The sequence below is a fragment of the Sarcophilus harrisii genome, chromosome 4 (genome assembly GCF_902635505.1).
Source record: "Sarcophilus harrisii chromosome 4, mSarHar1.11, whole genome shotgun sequence".
Taxonomy (NCBI): Eukaryota; Metazoa; Chordata; class Mammalia; order Dasyuromorphia; family Dasyuridae; genus Sarcophilus; species Sarcophilus harrisii.
Window position 1 is genome coordinate 394,293,315 of NC_045429.1, and position 23,556 is coordinate 394,316,870.

The window sequence follows — 23,556 nt, forward strand, 5'->3', positions numbered from 1 at the left end:
AATGTTAATATGTGGTTTTCTAAGTCGATATGTGACACCTCATCTTCCCCCCAAGGATCCTTATGAACAGTTTAGTAGTCTCTATTTCTATTTGAGTTTGAAACCACTGGTGTAGAGGATACATGGCCAAATTTGGAATTAGCTAAAGTTATCTTCACGTTGCTTATATGGCAGTGGCAATGCCTTGGAACTTTTCAGTACCTTCAGGCAATTCTCTAAGGTTACACATGGCAGAGCTGTTGCCAAGCTGCATTGATAAAGGGAGATTCCCTTATCTGGAATTCTCTGTATCGATGTTAGATGCCTACTAATAGGTTTCTGGCACTATGCTAGGTGCTAATGTTTGTCAGATTGGATTGAATATCCAAGGGAGGCCAGGGCCTGGGATAGATTTAGTGCTAAAAAATAGTAAAAGCAATTTAATACAACCCTCACTTTACAAATAAGGAAATTGAGGCCCAAAGTGAAGTGGGAAAGAGAATGAGCATTTATAGAGTACTTACTATGTGCCAGGTATTTATAAATATTATTTGATCAACTCAGGGAGACAGGTGTTGTAAACATCCTCATTTGACAGTTGAGGAAGCTGAGGCAAACAAGAGATAAGTGACTTGCCCACAGTCATACAGCTAACACATGTCTAAGGCCAAATTTGAGTCCAGCTCTTCCTGCCTACCAGCCCAATGCTACTGAGCCACCAGCTGCCTCTGATAACATCTTTGTCTCTAAGCATCCCCTTTTCAACACTCATCATAAATAATTGAAAAGCAAAATAATCTTTTCCTTTTATCCCACTCACCTTTATTTATATAAAAGCATATTAAATAAATTATTGCAATATATACAAATATATATATTATAGACATAAATAGAAAATCCCCAAATATAAAACCTTTCCATAAACACAGAAAACACACATAATGGACCCTGAGGGCCTAAAGTACCTCAACTCATAACTGAGATAGTTCATTTATAAAGTATTCTTATTATAAAAAATAGAATATCTGTCAAGTGTTTAAGTAATATTATTTAGAACTGTTAAAGTGCTAAACCTTATGGCATATTAGAATGGTACCCAATACTCAGGCCACTGGTTTCAAAGTGTTCGTAACAAACACATTTATGTCAGTCTGGTTTTGATGCAGCATTTGCAATAGCAAACAGTTGTGCTGACACTTTTAGGCAAATGGAGGGTTTTCCTTCCCCTCCTGTCTAAATTTTCTTTTCCTGTACTTAAAGTGGCAGAAATAGGAAAAGAAAGAATGTGACCTGCATAAACACCACAAATCTTATTGTAAAAATGCAGCTCTGAAAACCTCTGCCTTTCCAAACTTACAGGATACAGAAATTAAGATCTGACATTGGATAGAAATAAATCTACCCATGACATGGGCTGCTTTCTTGCATGATTTCAAGTCAGCCTCTCACTGACTCTTCCAAATTCCACCCAGTGCTTCAAAGGCCTGGGGACCAGATTTCAACTTGCAAGAAGATTTTGGAATCTAAACATCTAACAAGTTCAAGAGTGATAGTGTTAAAAAGTAAAATAAAATAAAATTTGAGAAACTGGCTGTACCATTCACTGCTTTCCGAAGTCAGGGAGATACCTAAACAGGAATGATGTGTACAGTAAGAAATAGAGAAACAAGATTTCCTTTTCCCCCTTTGAACTCAAAGGCTATCTTCCCAAGATCTCCCATAGTGATTCTCCCAAGAATTGTGCTTTCTTCCAAGTACCATCAGCTTTCCCATCACAGTAAGATACAGCTTCTGTAGTAGTCAACAGTGGTAGTAATGGTGCCTCCTTCAGGCAAAGTTAAGAGGTGCATTTTCCTTTCTGTCTCGTTCAGCTCTTGCTTTTGAGCATTTGTGTAGTGTCACAGAGAGGATGATAACGAGGATGATGATGACAAAAAGTACAGCTCCAATTATGAAAAACAATTCTGAAAGGAAAAGAAAAGTATTTGCTCAGGATCACAGCTTAGAAAAAAACTTTTTAAAACTTATGAATTTAAATCTCAAATAAAACAGAAAAATATTTTCATGCATGTATGTGCATATAAGAACAAAAGATTGCATATGAAATCATCTATCTCTATTATGTATACCTTAATTTTAAAAACCATACATATATATATGTACATATATACATATGTGTATACAGATATACTACATTTGTATATATTTAAAAATAAGCTGTATACAAATGTTTAATATCTATATACACATATGTATATTATAAATAAATGTATACAACTTTCAAGTTTAGCTCCTCTTATTCCTTCTATTAAAAAAAAAAGATTTTTTTCTTTAAATTTTAAAATTCTTTCTTTTTCTTCTTCCTTTCTTTTCTTCCCTGTCTCTATCTCCCTTACTTCCCACTTACCACCCATTTCCCCCAAAGTGAACAAAAACAAAACCACAAAGAAGACACTCCCTGACACTTTCCATTCATTGTTGCACCTGAGGACAGAGTTCAAAATTACTCCATTCTCCTCATGCCCAACTCAAACTTCTGCCCATCATTTAAAAATATTTGATTTATGATAAGCTCTGACCCCACTGGAAAAAAAAGACTAAGACAAACTAAAAGACTAAAAAAGTCTTGAATGGGACCGTGTGATTCATTGCATTTTCTATCTAGAAAAGATTTTTTCAAAAATACTGTAGGAAGGAAGATCACCAATTTTACTTAAGATTATACAGTGCTACAAGAGACCTTCGAGAGTTCAACCTTTTCATTTTATAGGTGAGGAACTGAAGCCAAATGACTTGTTAATAAGTGACTGAGTTAGGACATAACTCAGGTTCTTGGACTCAAGATTCAGCACCCTCCTACAAGTCTTTGGACTTCATCCCTCTGCCACAGGCAATTAGTAACCATAGAAAGAGGAGTTTAAGAATTTCTTATAAAGATTTGTTGAAATGGAAAAAGGAAATAAATCACTGGCTCTATTTTCTTTTTAGTTTTCAAATTAGACTCCCATCTGCATCTTATCCCCTTCATGAAGCCTTCCATCCTGGCCTGCTCTTCCAAACCCTCTCTCAAGTTTCCTGAATATGTTGAATTAACTCTCTCCTTTAAAAAAAAACCTGTTTTTAATTTTTTAATATTTTTATTTTCCTCAGTTACATGAAAAACAATTTTTTTTACGTTTGTATTTATTTTTAAATTTTGAGTTCCAGATTCTACCCCTTCCTCCCTATAGCCCTCTTCCTTATTCTGTATTATTATTATTTTTTTTTGCTGAGGCAATTGGGGTTAAGTGACTTGCCCATGGTCTCACAGCCAGGAAATATTAAGTGTCTGAGGCTAGATTTGAACTCAGTTCCTCCTGACTTTAGGACTGGTCTTTATCTGCTACACCAACTAGCTGCCCCTTATTCTGCATTTTTAATTGTTTGCCTGAAATTTCATTTCCTGAGCTAGACTGTAACCTTTCAATTGCAGGGATAGGACCTGCCTTATTCATCTTTATATTCTCCAGTTTTTAATCAGGACAATACCTGCAGAGAGTTATAGTTTCTTTTGCCTAGTTCTAAACTTAACTGGAAAAAAAAAATATTAAGAATGTCCCATCCCAAGAATGTACCATCCCAAATACATGTATATATATGCAAGAAACCTAGCCTAATATTAATCCATCAACCAATAAGCATGTATTAAGTGATTACTGAATGTCAGGTGCTGAGGATGTAGATATAATAAATTAGAGATTCTTAAACTGGGATCTTATAGTGGTTTGGGGAATTTAAAAAAATTTTATGACTATATTTCAATGAATTTGAGTTACTCTGCAATCCTACATATTTTATTTTATGCAAAGTCAGCTAGGTGGTTCAAGGAATAGAGGATGGGGCCTGAAGCCAGGAAGACTTAAATATAAATCCAGCTTTGGACACTAAGAGCCTATATGGTCCTGGCCAAGTTACTTAACTTCTGTCTGCCTCAGTTTCCTCATCTATAAATTGGGGGATCAAAATAGCACTAATTCATAGGGTTGTAAGGATTAAATGAGAATTAATATTTTTAAGTGCTCAGCACTCTGCATGGCACAAAGTAGAATGGGTTCTTGACATCATTAAAAAATGTCAAGAACATCTGTAAGGAGCTTCATTGGGGCCACAGAGGTAAAACTGAACAATATGGAAATCATCCCTCCCTAAGTAACTAAGAAAGGCACCTTCCTGCACCACTTTAGCTCCAATATCAGAGATACTTATTTACCTTTAAACACAACTTTGTCTTGGCTGGTACAACGAATTTCACTTTCAGGACTCTTCTGCTTTGCTCTCCGAGATGGAATGAATGCCTGAATGTTGAAGCAATAATTTTCTCCTTTGTCCACATCAACCAAAAATTCATTTGTGTCTGTCCTTACTGATTTCTGTTAAGAAAGACAGATCATAAGATCATAATTTTAGAGAGGAAAGATTCTAATTCTCTTCATCTTACAGATGAGAAAGCTGAGGTTCAGAGACAGAGAATCATTAACTCATGGTCACATAGGGAGAAATTATCTTCTCAGATAATTTTGTGGAAGTTTTTACTGAAGACAGGATTAGCCTAAAGTGATAATTAGAATTTCATCTTTTGTTGCAAGTCTTAATTTTCTTCCTTTACCAAGGCTAGTGTAAGGTGAACACCTAGATTTTATTTGATATTCCTGGACCATAGTATACCAGGCAGGAAGGGCTGGCTCATCTCTAAATAGCTCTGACTTTCATGGCTAACAAAAGATTAAAGTACTAAAATATGGAAGCTACCCATTCCAGGCAAAGACAGGCACCAAAGTGTCAAGAGGATTCCTTCCAACAAAGTTCCTAGAAACTCATCCCAAAAGGCTTTTCCAGAACAAAAACTTGTTCTGTATTTTAAACTGTGAACAAGAATTCCCCAGAAGATGAGTAAAACAAGAAGGATCAATCTGTCATATGCTCAGTGTGAGCAGGAATTCAAATTTTAGACCTTTTGGACAAAGGAACTTTAGAAATGATCTAGTCCAGTCCTCAAATTTCTACATATAAAGAAACCAAAGCAAAGAGAGTATTAAAGCATCTTGCTCATGGTTATACAGCTAACAAGTGCCAGAAATAGCAATAGAATTCATGTCTCTTAACTTTGTCCGTTATTGTCTACTACCACATTGCTTCTCAACAAGTTCTCATTTTGCTTCCATCTCAAAGATAAGTTGAAAATCTAGCCTGCTGGGTGATAAGTGTTAGAGTGCCAAACATAGAGTCAGGGTGGCCCAAGTTCAAATCCTATCTCAGATATTTACTAGCAGTGGGACTCTAGGCAAGTCATTTAACCTTAATTTCCTCATCTGTAGAACAAGGATAATAATCTGCATTCAGAGAAACAACTATGGAGACTGAATGCAGATCAAAACATCCTATTTTCACTTTTTTTGTTGTTGTTTTGTTTTGTTTCTTATGGTTTTTTCCTTTTGTTCTGATTTTTCATTCTGAACATGACTCATATGGAAATGTTAAAAATGATTATACATGTATAACCTATATAAAATGGCTTGATATCTTGGGGGGGGGAGAAGTAAGGGAGAAAAAATTGGAACTCAAAAGTTTACGAAAATGAATGTTGAAAATTATCTTTACATATAATTAGAAAAATAAAGGAGAATAAAATGATACAAAGCATAGAAAGCATTTGCAAACCTTAAAATATTATATAAATGCTAGCTACTACTAATATCTATTATTAATTTTCAATTTAAAAAGTCAAAAAGGGTTCCAGAGTAGAGGGGGAAGGGAAAAGAACTCACCTTTCCTGTACTTGAAGCCTTCCAGTAATAAAGTATATAAGTTAGGTCCTGTTGAAAAATCTGGCGGAGAGTTTGAAAGTTCCCATTAATTCTAAATGGTGTAATGGAATCTTGAACTGTCACTTTCAACTTTGTACCATTTTGTTCAAAATTTTGAATTCTTGGCTGCCCAAGGTTTGCTGAGAAAAAAAAAGACAAGAACGGTAGATAAGAAGAGAGTGGGGATATGAGAGCTGTCTTTATGATTCCAGAGCGTATCAGTGGAAGAGAGCCAATGGAAGAAGAGGAAGAATCGATGGAAGTTACAGAGATGAGTTGAAATTTGGACTTGATGGAAGAACTAAAAAACTCCACTATCAAACTTCCTTATAATTAGACCTATCCAAATATGGTATCAGCTACTTTGGGAGGAAGTAGGTTCCATCATGACTGGAAATCTGTGAGCAAAGGCAAATTGATTACTAACTAACTGTGTGTGGTATGATGGATTCTTTTTCAGATGTGATTTGGACTGGACAGCTTCTGAAATTCCTTTCACATCTGAAATTCTGTGACTGTGTTTTAATCTTTATGTTTCCTTTTACTAAATACATGTTTGTTTAGGATAAAAAAGCTAAGGTTGTGCCTTTTAAAAAATATTACATTTTAAATTGAATTGATAGTTACTTAATGCAAGAATAGGTAATTAAAAAAAAAACAGAGGGAAGCTGCAGTTTATGTAATAGATCTAGCTTCATTTTTCCTCAAAATATTTTTCATTATTCTTTTTAAAAATTCAATTTTATTTTTTTCCAGGTTCTTTAAAAAAATTCTTCGCTAAAGCCACCTGTAATTCTTCATCATGGGATAATGGTGACCTTGTACTTTTGAAATCAGCTGTGTCAGGGGAGCCCTGACAAGCCAAATTAGGCTGAAAATCCTCTGAGAATAATTGCTTGGTATGTATGCCTGTTGCCAAAGGACTTCATGCGGCAATGGTAGGGTGGGAAGTGGGGAGAGTTAGGAGGAGGAAGGGAGATAGTACCTATGATTTTACAGGGGAGCTCTCAGTATGGAAATTTCCTCCATCAAGGCAGATCAGTGACCTGTTGATAACTTAATAGGCTTAGAGAATTGCCAGGGTGACATGAGGGGGGAAAGAAGACTGAGAGATTAAGCTACTTCCCCAGGGTCCCAAAGCTTAGTATTTGAGGAAGATTAGATTTAGCAGGTCCTCCTGATTCCAAAGCAACCTGCTTAGACCATTCTGTTCTTCCAAGGACCAGCTCTGCTAAATTTGGAAAGGTTGATCACTAGAAAGCGGGCCTTGGAAAGCATGAATATTATCTGTCATAGTAACTCATGACAGCTGTATCCAGAGTTACTGAAGGGTCAAAATTTCCATCAAGGATGGGAGTACCACTTTCTAACAATGAACCTGAGAGAAACCTTATTTATGGTGGTACTCGCTGGAACTCACAAATATTTAACAAAAACTGACATAATAACAAGTTCAGTCCCATTCTCCCTTACTTACTGTCTAAGTAAGGTGTGAAGTAAGGTGCATTGGCATGCTGGGATTCTTCGGGATCCCCATCTGACTTTATGGGTTTTTCAGAAAGAATTCGAGCAATGTATGTTTCCCTTAAATTTCTCATCTCATCTGTGAGATCACATTCTGTTTTTTTTGTGTGAAAACACTTCTTTTTCCAATCTCCCCATCTGTCACTAAAGAAAGAAAGAAAGGGGAAAAAAAAAAGTGGTGGTAAGAGAGAACATCACTTGTTTGCTTCCATAAGGATACATATTTGTGCTTCTGTGGTAGTTGCTCTATTGTGAAACTGAGCTGTTAATAACTACACATACAAAACCATTTTCTACAATAACCCAGATTTTTTATCTCTATAATCCTATCTATTTCAGTCAAAATTGGGACTAGAGGCAGATGATTTCATCACAAAGTAAAAATTGTTAACAAGAATACATTTTACAAATGCATATACTGTAGTTTTAATTATACAACATTCCTCTCTCCATGCCCTTGACAGGTCTTGATCTTTGCTAATTTGAGGTATGTGTGATGAAAGAGCACAAAACCAATTCTAGACCCATCCTGGGAGCAATTCTTCAACTCTGCCTGGGGCCTACAATCCACAAGTGCAGTAAGGGGAATAGGAGAGACCTCAGAAATTCCTAATTTTATAGAAGGGAAAACTACTGAGAAGACTAGGGAAGAAGAGATTTATCTAGTCCACCCACCTAGCTCATAAATGGTAGGATTAGACTATGAACTTGGTTATTTTGATTCCAGTAAAATGATTTATCTTGGCAATCAAAGCTGCTTAGGCATTCACTTCATGACCCTCAAGCTCCCAAATTAGTTGACATTATTCTCACTATTTAATTTTATTCTTTAGAAATAGGATAGTCTCATCTAACAATACATCTCAGTAGAAAAAATACAGCCCACGTCTCTTATACTCATTTTTCCCTTTACATATACAGGGTTCTCTCTTATTGAATCTCTTATTGAAAAATGTTTGTCAATTAGAATATACAGGATATATTACTAACAAAGCCTAAGAGCATGGAAGGCTACTAGACAAATCATTTTTTCTTAAGATGCTAAAATGGAAGTGTGAAATTTGTAGAGGTCCTACTGAAATGGAAAAACTTACAATCTTTGTACGTGATCAGTTATGATTTGGACATAAATCATAGTGGGGACTTGAGGGATTTTGTTGTTGTTTTTATATGTAAAGGTCCACCCCATGCTGAATAACAACTGAAATGCTAATGTATTTTCAGGAAACAACATAAGCCAGATTTAGTTCCCCAAATCTAGGTATAAAGGCAAAAGATAACACAGTCTCCTTATTTAGGGCTCAGCCAAACTGTAAGTTTTATTTTCAACTATCCTCAAATACTCAGACTGGCTTAGAAATATCTCTTTATTCCTTATATTTCTTTTGTGGGATTAGAGAGCCCTAGGTCCAAACCCTCATTTTAAAAACATCTCTTTATTCCTTGTACCTTTTTTTTGGTGGGATCACAGGTTCAGACATAAAGAAGATCTCAGAGATCACTGGGTGATCCTCTCATAAAATGAGAAAAGTGAGGCAGAGAAAAATAAATGACATGCCCAAAGTTACAAAGTTACTAAATGACAGAATCAGAATTTGAACCCAGATCTTCTGACTCCAAATTCTTTCAACTATACAGTACATACCCTTCCCTGAACTGCATGTGTTGAAACTCAAGGAAATTTTTTCAACCAAACCAGAATGGTGAAAACGAACTAAAAGTATTTAGAAAAAAAAATTGTTATCTCAGTATAAAGTTGAGATAATGATGGATAATTCCTTTTTATATTACTTTGCCAAATACTTAAAATGTGACTGAAACAAACAGGATTCAATATGTATGCAAATATTTAATATTCCAAGCTAACTAAGATGAAAATATTAACAGAACCTACAAATCCCAGGTTGGAGAAGGAACTATATGGAATCCCTTTAAGATAAAGGGACAGGAACAGAGATATTTTAGAATAAAAGAGAAGAAATTGAGTGTATTTTCATCCTGAGAAGTTATTGCTTATAATAAGTATATCTGATAAAAACACAGTTCCATACTTGGTATCTTAGAGGAGGAACAGGGAACCTTTTTTTTTTCCTGCTAAGGGCCATTTGGGTACTTATAACATCATTTTCGGGCCATACAGAATTAGCAATTTAGAGAACTAAAGCAATGGGAGGTTGTTGTACCTAGCTTTCAGCTCACCATCACCTGTGGCTGCTTTAGCAAAAAATTTCCTGGGCCTTATATGCCTTAAGGCTAGATGTTTCCCACCCATGTCTTAGTGGGAAAGCATTACCACAGTAATTTTTTTCCTCTTAAAAATCCTCATTGAGAGCACAGGGAAATCAGGATGAGAAACAGTGTCTGAGAAATAACCTATCCCTGCCACTTCTGCTTACCCTGCCCACAGGAGCTGGGCATTCTCATCTGAAAGAAGGTCAAATCAACAGTGAAAATGAGGTAGACCTTGTGCACGCGTGCACACACACACACACACACACACCAGAGTTATTTAGCAAATCTGGAAATGGTCAGCTATCTCAAGTTCCCTCAGCCTCTATAATCAGCCATATTATTTTCAAGAGTCTCTAAGTTTTATAATAGGCAGTAAAACCTTAGTAATTATTCAAACTGGGAAAAGGCTCATCTACATGAGTAGAAATCTTGAACAAAATATTAATTTACAACTAACATTTTATTTGCAAGTCATGTGGAACTCAAAATGTTTTTTCCCCTTATAAAACAACTTTCTAGTTTCCCAGGCTAGCTCATTAAAATCTATTTAACTCATAAGGCACCTGAAGAAAACCAATAACCATTCTGGAATCAAACTACCATATCTGATCATATTTCTGTGGGGAAAAATCTGTCCTCAATTGTTCTTTGGCCACAAAAATCACAGAATTTGAAGGTTGAAAGGGATTTCAGTGGCCACCTAATCCAATCTATGTACTAAAAGAATAAATGGCCACACATTTAGCCCCTATTACAATAAGAACAAAACAGTGAGTTACAGAGGGAAGAGTACTAGTCTGGGGTGAGAGGACCTGAATTCATTTCAGATTCTCCTTTAACACTAGTTGTATGATTTTGGATGACCATTTAATTCTTCTGGATCTAAGAAACAAGGTATTAAACCAGAGGACTTCTAAATTCTAGAGATCTGATTCTATGATTCCTGTCCTCTGTGCAAAGTTAAATAAATGGGCTCTTCTAACTCTAAACCACTGGCAAGACATCCAGTGATCTCAGCAATAGTATGGAGATTAGGAATCTAAGGGTTTAGAAACATGGGAAAATGAGGAACGGGGATGGAAATTAGGAATCTGGCAGCTAGGGTTCAGAAAGGCAATAAGAACTAGGAATGGGAATGGAGATTAGCAATCTGGGAGGGTGAGAGTTTAGAAAGTCAGGAGGAATTATGGCAGGTTGTAAACTCAGAAGGAAGAGGAGGTCCTGGAGCAGCAGTAAACCTCCTTGGCCCCACCCAATTCCCTATCCTATAATAAACCTCAGCACAGGTACAAGGTATAAAGCAGGGGAGAGTCAGGATCCCAGAGAAGAAGGATGGGGTTTTCAATGGGAACTGGGAAGGAAGGAACAGGAGTCTGAAGAAGGGAAGAAAAATCCATAGTAGTATGTAAAGAAGATAAGTAAAAGGAAGGCATTTGTAAATGTAGTATATCTACATTTTTAAAAAGGCAGTTTTATTATTTTATATGCCATAGTAGCTGGCAAAGTCCTGCTTTTTTATAACAGCTAAAAATTCACTTGTGTACATTTTTCTCAGCAATTGAATTCTGCTAAGAAACTTCTGAAGTATATTCTTTGAAGAAATCATAGTATTTATACTATTGATTTATACTATTAATTTTCAGAGTAAAGCATTTCCTTAAGAAGAGTTAGCACAAAGGCAGACTTCAGTTCAGGTGTAGTGAGATTTTTCATAAATTGTGAATTACTGAAAGTCAATCCAGTGAATTTCCTCTCAAATGTCATTATCTTGAATTACAAAGTTGTGTACTAAGAGGTTTGGCAATTGTTAACGCTGTAAAGTTACCCATGCATATAACCTGTAAATAAAAGGCTATTAAATAAAAAAACAAAACAAAACAAAAAAAAAAAAAAAACAAAGTTGTGTACTGTCCTAACTATAGAATCTACTCTGGCAAGTTTTATCCTCTTTTTCCTACCCCTTTCCCCCCCCCCCTTTTTTTAAAGAACATCTAAGATGACACAAAAATATTTAAAACTCTGTCTTTCCCTCTACCATTCTCCTTGTAAAATACTGGTAAGCAAATAAACAAAAAAAATCCTGCCACTTTTCTGGCTCTGGTGTGGTCAAGGGGAATTGTATCACTAATTGCTTTTAAAAGTCTCAACATAAACTAAAAATGGCATCTTTAATTTTAACCAGTGACACTTTCATGTCTTTGTGAAATTACTGGAAAGAAATTATCATCTTCCCATTATGTCTTTTGGAACATTTTAGAAGGAGAATGAAGGGGAAAAAAAAGAAAAGAAAATACTAGTCATATTGCTAGCAGAATAGCTGAGTTTATTTTAAATGGAGTAAAGAGGTATGTTTCTGAACACTCTTATGTTTCCACGTACAGAGTTTCATGATTGTTCAGGCAAGCTGTCAGTCATAATTGTAGCCTTGCACTAGTCTCTGCAGTTTGATCTTCTACCAGTCTGTTTCTGCCAGGTATATTTAGTCATATCTTTGGCACATTTGAAAGACGTGCCCCAGTGAATGCTCTGGGTTTGCAGAATACAAATATTTATGAATCAAACACTGCCCCAGGTGATTTAAACATTCTAAGTACTGGTCTCCTCCCTTTTTTATGATTTATAGTTTGCCCTAAAGTCTAGACTTACCCAAAGAAAGGAAATCTATATATATCAGATAGACTAGATGTCATTATTCTTCTAAGACTAATACTTGAATCAGTGCTTCTATCAATCACCCACTGGCAAGGATTTTTCTTTCTATAACTCAATCTAATGTATGAAATTTTTGATTTTCCCCCAAACAAAATCAAAATTATCTGCTAACTTCAGTAAGCCCCCCTCTGATTGTCTATTACATTGTGTATCACAAGCGACTTCACATTCTTGAAAGAATTGTAGGGTGCTTCAAAAATCAGCAAATAGTCTCTTTTTTTGTCATATGTATTTCATGGCCCTCAGAGGGCAGTCATCTTTATCTATCCCTATATTAAATATAGAGAAACGGCATCTCAGTGGGTTACTGGCTAGAGTATTTAATTCTGGAATCAGAAAAATCAGAGTTCAAATCTTGGCTCAGATATTTATGACCCGGGCATAACATATGACCCTGGGCAAGTTACTTAATTCATTTAGCCATCTGTATCTTCCTCTGCAAAACAGAGATAATAATAACAATACCTAACCTCACAGAGTTATGAGAATCAATTAAATCAGTATGTGTAACTATTTTGTACACCTTAAAGAGCTATATAAGTGCTAGCTATTATTAAATGCTGACAACCCAGAAATCTTATTTTTATCAAGATGTCTACTTACCTTATCTCAACAGTGTAGACTTGGTTGACTGGTATGGGCTCCCACTCCAATATAGTCTTGAAATCAATGGATTTCCAGGTGATATTATATGCTGATATATCTGAAGTACCTATGCACACACAAAGGAAGAATGGCCATGATTTTTGTGATTCTAATGATTAGCACTGATTCACTAAGTGAAGATAGACTTAACAGCTTTCTTTTTGATAAGCATGATTAGCACAGATTTACTAAAATAAGATGAACTTAACTGCTTTCTTTTTGATAAGCATGATTAGCACAGATTCACTAACTGAAGATGGACTTAATTGCTTTTTTTTTTTTGATAAGCATAAAATACTCTTATTTTCCCCTTCATATCTTACAGCATCAGATTTTTTAAAAAGAAGGTAATCCCCCTCCCTTTCTTAATTGACTAATGGAGAATAGCCCTGTCCTAATCTTATGCTTGGTTCAAGGTAAGTTTTATTTAATAATTGATTTATCCCATAACCCACAAAAACATACAAGGAACATGTCTGTAAGGGGGAAAAAGTGCTACAGAAAAAGTTCCTATCTACCCCTGAGAAAGAGAAAGGGTGCTTAAAAATTCAAAATAAGAACAACAACAGCAACAAAAACCAAGACCCTATGTCTGTAACTCACTTTGAACCAAAATAAACATTCTCTCATGGCTGGACCTCACAACTTCATATGATCATTGATTTTTGAGACAGAATACTTGTAAGAGCTGAAGAAAAAGAAAGAAAAAGAAACGAAAAGAATTATAAAAACTATGAGTAAGGAGTTATGATTACAATGAAACCCAAACTCATCAGTTCTTATCTGTTAGATAAACAAGGCAGTGATATTGTACACTGATAGGGATGCTAGCATAAGTAGCTTGACATAGACTGTCAAAACTTAAATATATGAATACATTTCTATATTTTACTATAGAAACTAGTTATGTCATTACTTAATTCCAGGAAAAAACAGTGCGGATATGTGGTATGCACAATACTGTTCTTGCTGTATTCTAAGATTTTGCAATTTAATTCCTCTCTGTTCTCATACTGGAAATAATGAAGCAAATTACTCATTCTTCATCACACAAGGTACTCTCCAAGATTTTAGTTTTTGAGTTTGACAGTCAAGTGGTTCATATGATGTTCTTGAAAGGTAATAGGCATTTCCCCACCCCTACGAGCAAATGTTCTTGAAAGGTAATAGGTATCCCCCACTCCCGATGAACAAAACAGACATTACTAGGAGACCCCCTCCCCCCCAGACTTAGTCGATTTCTGAGAACTTTAAAAGGAAAAGTTGGTAACACTTGGGAGTATCAGAAAGTCCAGTCTCGGAAAAGAGTAAACCACTGAGTGCAGTTCCGCTCGGAAGAGAGTTGCTTCAGGCTTGGGATCCTACCTGCTAGCCCCGAGACAACCCAGCGTCAGAAATGAGCAGAAACACAAAATGAGAAAACTAACAGGCTTCTGAGAGGCAGGTCTCATTCACTGGGGTCAGGCCACAGTCTACGGATGGCCCAGAGCCCGGGACGGGCAGTTCCGCCGCAGCCGCCCAGGTAAAGGTCCTGACAGCGCCTCCAATAGCCAGCGACTATTCCCGAGGCTGGACCGAATCCACGGCCGCGTTCTCCGAGCCCGGCTTGGCCCCTCGGCTGGAGGACTCGAACGCGCCCGGCTGCAGGTTCTCCGTGCGCTCTCCACGCACAGCTGCGGAGCGATGAGCCCTATCCCGAAAAGGCACCGGTAGCCACTCACCTGAAGCCAAGGACACCTGGACTAGGAGGAGGAAGCCGAGCAGGACGGTCAGGACAGAAACCGCGGCGGGCACTCGGAGGCAAGGGTTGGGGGGCGCCATTGTCTTGAGCCTGTGCTTGTAGTGTTCCCGGGAGGCCAAAAGTGAAGGACGCGAGCTCTACACGGCGCGTGTTCTGGTTTGGGGTCCTTGCTGCTCTATGTCTCCAGGGAGTCTTGTGTGTGGGGGTCGCATGTTGTTTTCTCAATATAAAGGCTTGGACTGGAGCACTCCCTCTCCCGCCTCTTTGGAAGTTGTCCGGCCCCTTTTCTGGGCTTGGCGGAGACGCTGTGGTCCCGACACTTCCACACCCCTCAAATAGGCCCCTACACAGTTTAGGTGGGCGGCCTCTCCACATCTCCCACACCCCTGTCCCGCCTCCTACTCCGGGGTGCGGGGCGGGGGGCGGAGAGGAAGGGGAATAGTGGGCAAAGGATTAGTGATTCATCAGCGGTGATTCAATAACTGGGGAGAGAGTTGGCCAAAAAACTAGATGCAGCCTCAGCCACTTCACTACACTATGTACTACTAGCACTCTCTGGGCTGTGCTTCTGCCGATCACTGAGCCCCTGATTCCCAGGCTCCAAGCCCGGGGTGAACTACAGTAGCCATCTTTCCAGCCTTTCAGAGAAAGGAGAAGGGGAATTCCGCATGGAGGAGGTGGCTAATTTGTTGCTGTGGTTCAGTTGATCGGTAGCGTCCGAGTCTTCCGGACTCCGTGAACCCCGCGGATCCTATAGACACCAAAGCTATCTATAGAGTTTTCTTGGCAAAGATACTGGAGTGGTTTGCCATTTCCTACTAATTATTTGGAAGTTATTTTTTGATCGGCTAAGCGTAACTAGTTCCTCAAATAGACAGGATTATTAACTGCTTAATAAAAGGAGCCTGATCAGTCCTGGTTGAGTTAGGGCAGAGATTCCCAGGCTCATTAGGTACTTTGAACACCAAAGTACTGTAATATTACAATAATATGTACAACGAACAAGAAATAATTTAGGAACCAGTAGCATCTTTTAACAATCATGAATCAGTAGCAACATGTGCTTTACACAGATGCTAAAACAGGCCAGCTGTTTGAAGAATGTTTAATGAGAACAATGATCAGGCTTGACTTGTTCTCATGTAGAAAAAAGCCATCTGTCAGATTTAGGGTCACTGAGCTGTCCAGAGATCAATAGGACTATTCAACCTTTGGGGTTCCTTTCAACTCTTTAGACGTATAATTCTATGAGTCATATGGGTCCCTAAACGAAACTTAAATTGAAAAAATAATCAGAAGTAAATGTCACTGGATTTAAACTCTGGGTTCCACCTATTGCATTCTTTTTTTCCCCCTGAGGCAATTAGGGTTAAGTGACTTGCTCAGGGTCACACAGTTAGGAAGTGTTAAGTGTCTGAGGCCAAATTTGAACTCCTGACTTCAGGGCTGGTGCTCTATCCACTGTGCCACATCTATTGCATCCTAAAAGCCCCTGGGCTTTCCCCAAAACCTTCACCAAAAAGATATGGTGGGAAGAATTTAGGAATCTAGTCTGTGCCTCATAAGACAAACCACTGTAAATCTGTGGATTTCAGATTTCGCAGCTAGGTGGCGCAGTGGCTGGAGTGTTGGACGGCATAAGAAATAACAGTTCCAATGCTGCTTTAGGAATTTTCGAGGGATGTGACTCCCTCTCTCTAACCCCGCCCCCACTTTCCTCCTCTGTAAAATGGGGATAATTATAGTTTTTACTTCACAAAATTGTTGTAAGAAACAAATGAAATAACACGTAAAAATATTTTGAAATGAGCTCTGATATCAAGCTAGCATTTATATAGTACCTTAAGGTTTGCAAAATACTTTATATAAATATCATTTAATCCTCACAACAATCCTGTGTGATAGGTGCTATTATCTCCATTTTACAGATAAGAAAATAGGCTGAGAGCCATCAATTGACTCTGCCAGAGTTAACCAACTAGGAAGTGTCTGAGGCAGGATTTGAATTTAGGTCTTCCTGATTCCAAGTCTACTGCCACCTGTAAAATTAGAATTAGAATGGATGGATATGGCAGGCCGACAGACTGCAGGAAGCTCTGTGTGAAAAAACTTTCTATCTGTCGTTCAGTCCAACTCTCTATTTGAGGGTTTTCCAGGCAAAGATTCTGGAGTGCTTTGCCATTTTCTTTTCCAGTCCATTTTACAGTTGAGGAAACTGAGGCAAACAGGTTAAATGATTTTTCCCAGGGTCATACAGATAACAAGTATCTGAGGGTAGATATTAATCTAGAATCCAGAACTCTATCCACTGCACAAGTAGTTGATTAGAACTGATTAGAACTATGAGAAAATGTAATGGGGGGTGAGTGAATATTTCCCACGTGGGGAAAGCTGGGTTCTCACTGGTCAGGAATGACCAGTTCCTGGTAATTAGAGGAGTTTCCTTCCTGATCAGGTCAAGTTGAACTAGATATTGTCTGAGGTTCCTTCCATTGCTAAAATTCTGGCATTCTGTGCCTACATGATCTCTAATATTCTCCATATTTTTCTTTCCCATTCTTTCCTGGAGAGGATACATACATTTTTCTATATGATATGTAAATTATTTATATTTTATGACAATAAACCTATATTAAAAGCAATCTTACAAAAAATCCATTTGTTAAGCACATGCTACATACATATTCTTTACTGGGTCAGTTAAAAGATCCTGTAATTGTTTCTTGGACTTCTACCTGCTATCGATAACCTGGACCTGTTTCATAGAATTATAGAAACTTTGAGTTGGAAGGACCTTAGAAATTACCTTTCAACATAGGGAAACTTTTAACAACTTACCTACTATTTTTTAGTGACAATTTTAGTGACAATTAGCTGCTTCTCAAGATTCCCTTTTGGACCTCTGTAACTGACAAAAAAGCAAGCCTCATACTGAGCAAAAATGTACTTTTCTATAATTCTTCTCCTAGTTCTGTCCTCTAGGATTCCCCAGATGAAAATCTGCTTCGTCTTTCATACAGCAGCCCTCCAAATAGTCTTTTTTAATTTGTATTAAAGCTTTTTATTTTCAAAACATATGTATGTATAATTTTCAACATTCATCTTTTCAAAACCTTGTGTTCCAAATTTTTCCCTCTCTTCCTCCCACTTCCTCCCCTAGATGACAAGTAATCCAATATATGTTAAATATGTGCAATTCTTCTATATATATTTCCACAATTATCATGCTGCACAAGAAAAATCAGATCAAGAAGGAAAAAAATAAGAAAACAAAATAGAAGCAAACAACAATAAAAAGAGTGAAAATAGTATGTTGTGATCCACACTCAGTTCCCATAGTCCACTCTTTGGGTGGAGATGGCTGTCTCTATCACAAGACCATTGGAACTGGCCTGAATCATCTCATTGTTGAAAAGAGTCATGTCCATCAGAACTGATCATCGTGTAATCATGCTGTTACTGTGTACAATGATCTCCTGATTCTGCTCATTTCACTTAGCATCAGTTCATGTAAGTCTAGGTCTCTTTGAAATCATCCTGCTGATAGTTTCTTATAGAACAATACAAATTAATATTTAAAAATATTTAAAAATTTTATTTTTCCCTAGTTACATGTAAAAACAATTTTAAACATTTGTTTTTAAAAGTTTAAGTTCCAAAATCTTTCCTTTTTTCATGCTCTACTCCTCTCTGTCAGGAGGCAAACAATTAGACATTTTTAATCATGCAAAACATTTCCATGTTAGTCATGTTGTGAAAGAAAACAGACCAAAAAAAAGCTTCAGAAAAATAAAGGTAAGGGAAAAAAAGTATGCTTCAATCTGTATTTAGACACCATCAGGTTTTGGGGGTTTTTTTTGTTTGTTTTTTGTTTTTTTGAGGTTGGAAAGCATTTTTCATTATAAGTAAGTTTTTCAGAGTTTATCTTGGATTATTGTGCTGCTAAGAACAGCCAAATCATTCATAGCTGATCATCTTCTTACAATATTGCTGTTATCTTGTACTCAGTGTACTTTATTTTGAATCAGTTCATTTAAGTCTTTTCTGGGTTTTTCTGAAAGTGTCCTCATCATTTCTTACAGCACAATAGTATTCCATCATAATCAAATAAAATTTTTTTCAGCCATTCTCCAACCGATGGACATCCCCTCAGCATCTAAATCTTTGCTCTCAAAAAAGAGGTGGTACGGTATTTTTGGACATATAGATCTTTTAAAAAAAATCCTTTTGGGACACAGGCCTAGTGGTGGTATTGCTAGGTCAAGGGGTATGCAATGGTTTGATAGCTTTTTGGACTTAGTTCCAAATTGTTCTATAGAATGTTTGAATTAGTTCACAACTCCACTAACCATACATTTTTGTCTCATGTTTGCCACATCCACTCTAATATTTGTCATGTCTTTTCTGTCTTATTAGCCAATCTAGTAGATTTAATTGTTTTTATATAGAATTGTTTTAATTTGCATTTCTCCAATCAATAGTGAGTTTGAAAATTAAAAAAAAAAATATGGCTATAATTAGCTTTGATTACTTCATCTAAAAATTGTTCATATCTTTTCATCATTTATCAGTTGGGCAATGAATCTTACTTTTATCAATCTGATTCAGTTCTCTATATGTTTGAGAAATGAAATTTTTTTTTTGTCAGAGAAACTTGCTTTAAAATTTTTTTCAGTTATGATCGCTAACTTTATTTTCTTCCATTTTATTCCCACCTACAATCATTTATTCTATTTTTTCTCTAATTTTACCCTTCCTTGCTCAGTGTTTTGTTTCTGAGTATCTCTCTCCATCTACCCTCCCTTCTATTCTATTCTAGAATTCTAGAAATTCTATCTAAATTTTCTCCCACCCACTTCTGTTATCCCTTTTTCCTTCTGTTTTTTGGTAGAGTAAGATAAATCTCTATTCTCAATTGAGTATGTATTCCCTTTTTGAGCCAAATCTGATAAAATTAACCTAAATTTTCTTCCCCTCCACTGTAAAAGTGTTTTCTTGTCTCTTTTATGTGAGATATCTTACCCCATTCTACCTTTCTCTTACTCCTTTTCCCAGTATGTTCCTCTCTCACCTCTTAATTTTATTTATAAACTATTATCCCTTCATATTCAACTCACACCTGGGCCTTCTGTCTATATATATGCCTTCTAATTGCCCTAATAATGAAAAAGTTCTTATGAGTTGCAAGTATCATCTTCCCATGTAGGAATATAAACAATTCGATCTTATTAAGTTCCTTAAGATTTCCTCTTTCCTGTTTACTTTTTTATGCTTTTTTTTTTTTAATCTTGTATGTGAAAGTCAGATTTTCTATTCAGCTCTGGCCTTTTCATCAAGAATACTTGAAAGTTCTCTATTTTATTGAACGACCATTTTTCCCTTTGAAGTATTTTACTTACTTTTCCTAGGGAGATGATTCTTGGTTGTATTCCTGGTTTCTTTGTCCTCCAGAATATTATATTCCTAAGCCCTCCAGTCCTTTAAGGTAGAAGCTATTAAATCTTGTAATATTCTGACTATCACTACTGTGATGCTTGACTTGTTTTTGTTTTTTTTTCCTGACTACTTGCAATATTTTCTCCTTGACCTGGGAGCTCTGGAATTTGGTTATAATAGTTTAGGAGTTTTTATTTTGGGATCTCTTTTAGGAGGTGATCAGTAGATTCTTTTAATTTCTATTTTTTCCCTAGGTTCTAGAATATCAAGGAAGTTTTCCTTGATAATTTCTTGAAAGATGATGTCTAGGTTCCTTTGGCTTTCAGATAATCCAATAATTTTTAAGTTACCTCTCCTGGATCTATTTTCCAGGTCATCTGTTTTTCCAATGAGATATTTTACAATGTCTTCTATTTTTTTCATTCATTTGTTTTTTCTTGTTTCTTTCTGTCTCATAAAGTCAGTGGCTTCCATTTGCTCAATTTTAATTTTTAAGAAATTATTTTCATTAGTGAGCTTTTATACCTTCTTTTTCATTTGACCAGTTCTACTTTATAAGGAGTAATTTTTTTCAGTGAATTTTTATGCCTCTTTATTTATTTGGCCAGTTCTGCTTTTTAAGGCATTGTTTTTCTCACTGACTTTTTTGTACCTCTTTTATCATTTGGCCTAGTTTTTTTTTTTTTAAGATGTTAGTTTCTTCAGTATTTTTTGTGTTTCATTTACCAAGCTGTTGACTCATTTTCATTATTTTCTTGCATCTCTTTCATTCCTCTGCCTCTCTTACCTCATTTTCAAAATCCTTTTTGAGTTCTTCTATGGCTTGAGACCAATTCATATTTTTCTTAGAGGCTTTGAATATATAAATTTTGACTTTGTTATCTTTTTCTTGTGTTTTGATCTTTCTTGTTACTATAGTAACTTCCTATATTCAGAAGTTTTTTTTTTCTGTCATTTGCTTATTTTTCCAGCCTATTTTTTGACTTTTAATTCTTTGTTAAAGTAAGGCTTTGCATTGTTCCAAGCTTCCAGGATTTTGTGCAGTTGTTTTCAGAGATGCTTCTAAGGACCTATAAATTTCACTTTTTCCAAGGTGTTATGATCTAAGGAGAGATATGTTTATTACTCTCTTGGTCTGTGCTCTAGTCTGTGAGTGATCAGAAGCATTATTTTCTGCCCTGGAATTGTGAGGAGAGTCCCTACTCCATTGTGACTGCAGGCTATTTCCCGCTTGCCTGTGATTTCTTTCAGCCTTCTTTCTTTTCTCCTCTCTTTTTTGAGGGATGGGATAGGGATATTTTTGTTAGAAATGTTTGTGTGGGTTTTTTGTTTTGTTTTGTTTTGTTTTGTTTTTTGGGGGGAGGCATTTGGGAGTTAAGTGATTTGCCCAGAGTCACACAGTTAGTTAGTGTCTGAGGTCATATTTGAACTCAGGTTAGTGCTCTATCCACTGTATTACCTAACTGCCCTGGATGAACTCTAACTTTATCCTTTTTCTCCCTCCCTCTTCCAAATTGAAGAAAAAGAAAAACAAAACTCTTGTAACCGATAATCATGGTCAAACAAAGCAAATTACCACATTTACCATATCCAAAAATATAGGCCTCATTCTCCATCTTGTGAATTATCTGAATTAGCTGAATTATCAGCTCTGATGATGACTACTTCTGTGACCTTCAGCAAATCTCTTTGATAAATCCCCTTTCTGGGTCTCACTTTAATAATTTTTTAACACGGGGGCAATAGATTAGATGATCTAAATAGTCCCTTTCATTTCTAAATTTATGATTTTATAAGTTAAACTAAAAGCTATAAATAGCTTGGTGGTACAATGGATAGAGTGCTGGGCCTACAATGAGGAAGATTCATCTTCCTAAATTCACATCCAGTTAGCTGTGTGACTGGGGACAGGTCACTTAAACCTATTTGCCTCAATTCCTCATCGATAAATTGAGCTGGAGAAAGACATAACCACTTCAGTATTTTTGCCAGGAAAACTCCAAATGGGGTTGAATGGGACTAAATAACAAATACCTAACATGGGGGCAAAGTAGGCCATTTGTTAATGTTTGTTGGATTAGAAGGGGGGACTAGATTTGTAGATATGCACAAAAAGAATGATTGAAAATGTGTTCATCCAGCTACACCCAGCGAAAGAACTCTGGGAGATGATTAAGAACCATTACATTGAATTTCCAATCCCTCTATTTTTGCTTGCCTACATTTTTTATTTCCTTCACAGGCTAATTGTACACTATTTCAGAGTCCGATTCTTTTTGTACAGAAAAATAATGGTTTGGACATGCATACTTATTTTGTATTTAATTTATACTTTAACATATTTAACATGTATTGGTCATCCTGCCATCTAGGGGAGAGGGTGGGGGGAAGGAGGGGAAAAATTGGAACAAAAAGTTTTGCAATTGCCAGTGCTGTAAAATTACCCATGTATATAATTTGTAAATAAAAAGCTATTAAAAATTTTTTTTAAAAAGAGAAAAAAAAAAGAAAATGTGTTCATTAAGGACTTATTATTATATGCTAACCATCCCTCTACAAGGTAGAAATACCAATATAAAAGAAAAGAGGGTCCCCACTCCCCAGAGCAAATGGAAGCCACTGACTTTATGAGACAGAAAGAAACAAGAACACCCCCAGGAGTTCACATTCTTTTTTTAAATTAAAGCCTTTTATTTTCAAAATATATACATGGATAATTTTCATAATTCACCCTTATAAAATCTTGTATTCTAAATTTTTTCTCTCCCTTCCCCCCATGCCTTCCCTAAATCCCGATATATGTTAAACATGTGAAATTTCTCTATACATATTTCCACAATTATTGTTCTGCACAAGAAAAATCAGATCAAAAAGGAAAAAAAATGCGAAAGAAAATAAAATGCAAGCAAACAACAACAAAAAGAATTAAAATGCTATGTTATGGTCCACACTCAGTTCCCATAGTCCTCTCTCTGGGTGCAGATGACTGTCTTCATCACAAAACCATTGGAAATGACCTGAATCATCTGTCTCTTGAAGAGCCATGTCCATCAGAATTGATTATCATATAAGGAGACTTACATTCTAACAAGAGGAGGCACATTGAGAGTATTGCTGGCCAAGGTTGGTCACCCCCAACCAGGATAGAAGCAGAGTTGGTTTGATAGTGATTCTAACACTGAAGAACTGAATTGAGGAGGAGTTGCTTATTGAAACAAGGCTATTAGTGAACCCTATCTAGAAGATAACTGGAGAATAAAGAATAAATAAGTATGAAGCAAATTGCTATCAAGAAACCACTTCCAACTGGGGTAATCACAGAAAGTTCAGTAGAAGTAAGAAATAATAGATTTATATAAGTAACAATCATTTGTTAAGCACTTTACAAATTTCTCATTTGATCTTCACTACAACTGTGAGAAGGAGGTGCAATTTATTAGCCTT

General features: G+C 36.4%; 1 protein-coding gene across 2 annotated transcripts; it reads right to left on the bottom strand.

Annotated features, from left to right (window-relative positions):
• Positions 1-820: 820 nt before the first annotated feature.
• On the bottom strand, positions 821-14,975 carry F3 (coagulation factor III, tissue factor). 2 transcript variants are annotated; one of them, XM_023503391.2, is made up of 7 exons: positions 14,657-14,746; positions 13,539-13,623; positions 12,894-13,002; positions 7,300-7,490; positions 5,784-5,962; positions 4,229-4,388; positions 821-1,943 (listed from the first exon to the last, which is right to left on the bottom strand). In XM_023503391.2, exons 2-7 carry the CDS (start codon positions 13,555-13,557, stop codon positions 1,807-1,809), a joined length of 795 nt encoding a protein of 264 aa, XP_023359159.1. In that variant the 5' UTR covers positions 13,558-13,623; positions 14,657-14,746; the 3' UTR covers positions 821-1,806. The 2 variants fall into 2 exon arrangements, with proteins under 2 accessions (XP_023359159.1, XP_003769716.1); XM_003769668.4 differs by lacking the exon at positions 13,539-13,623 and having other exon boundaries at positions 14,657-14,975.
• Positions 14,976-23,556: the final 8,581 nt, after the last annotated feature.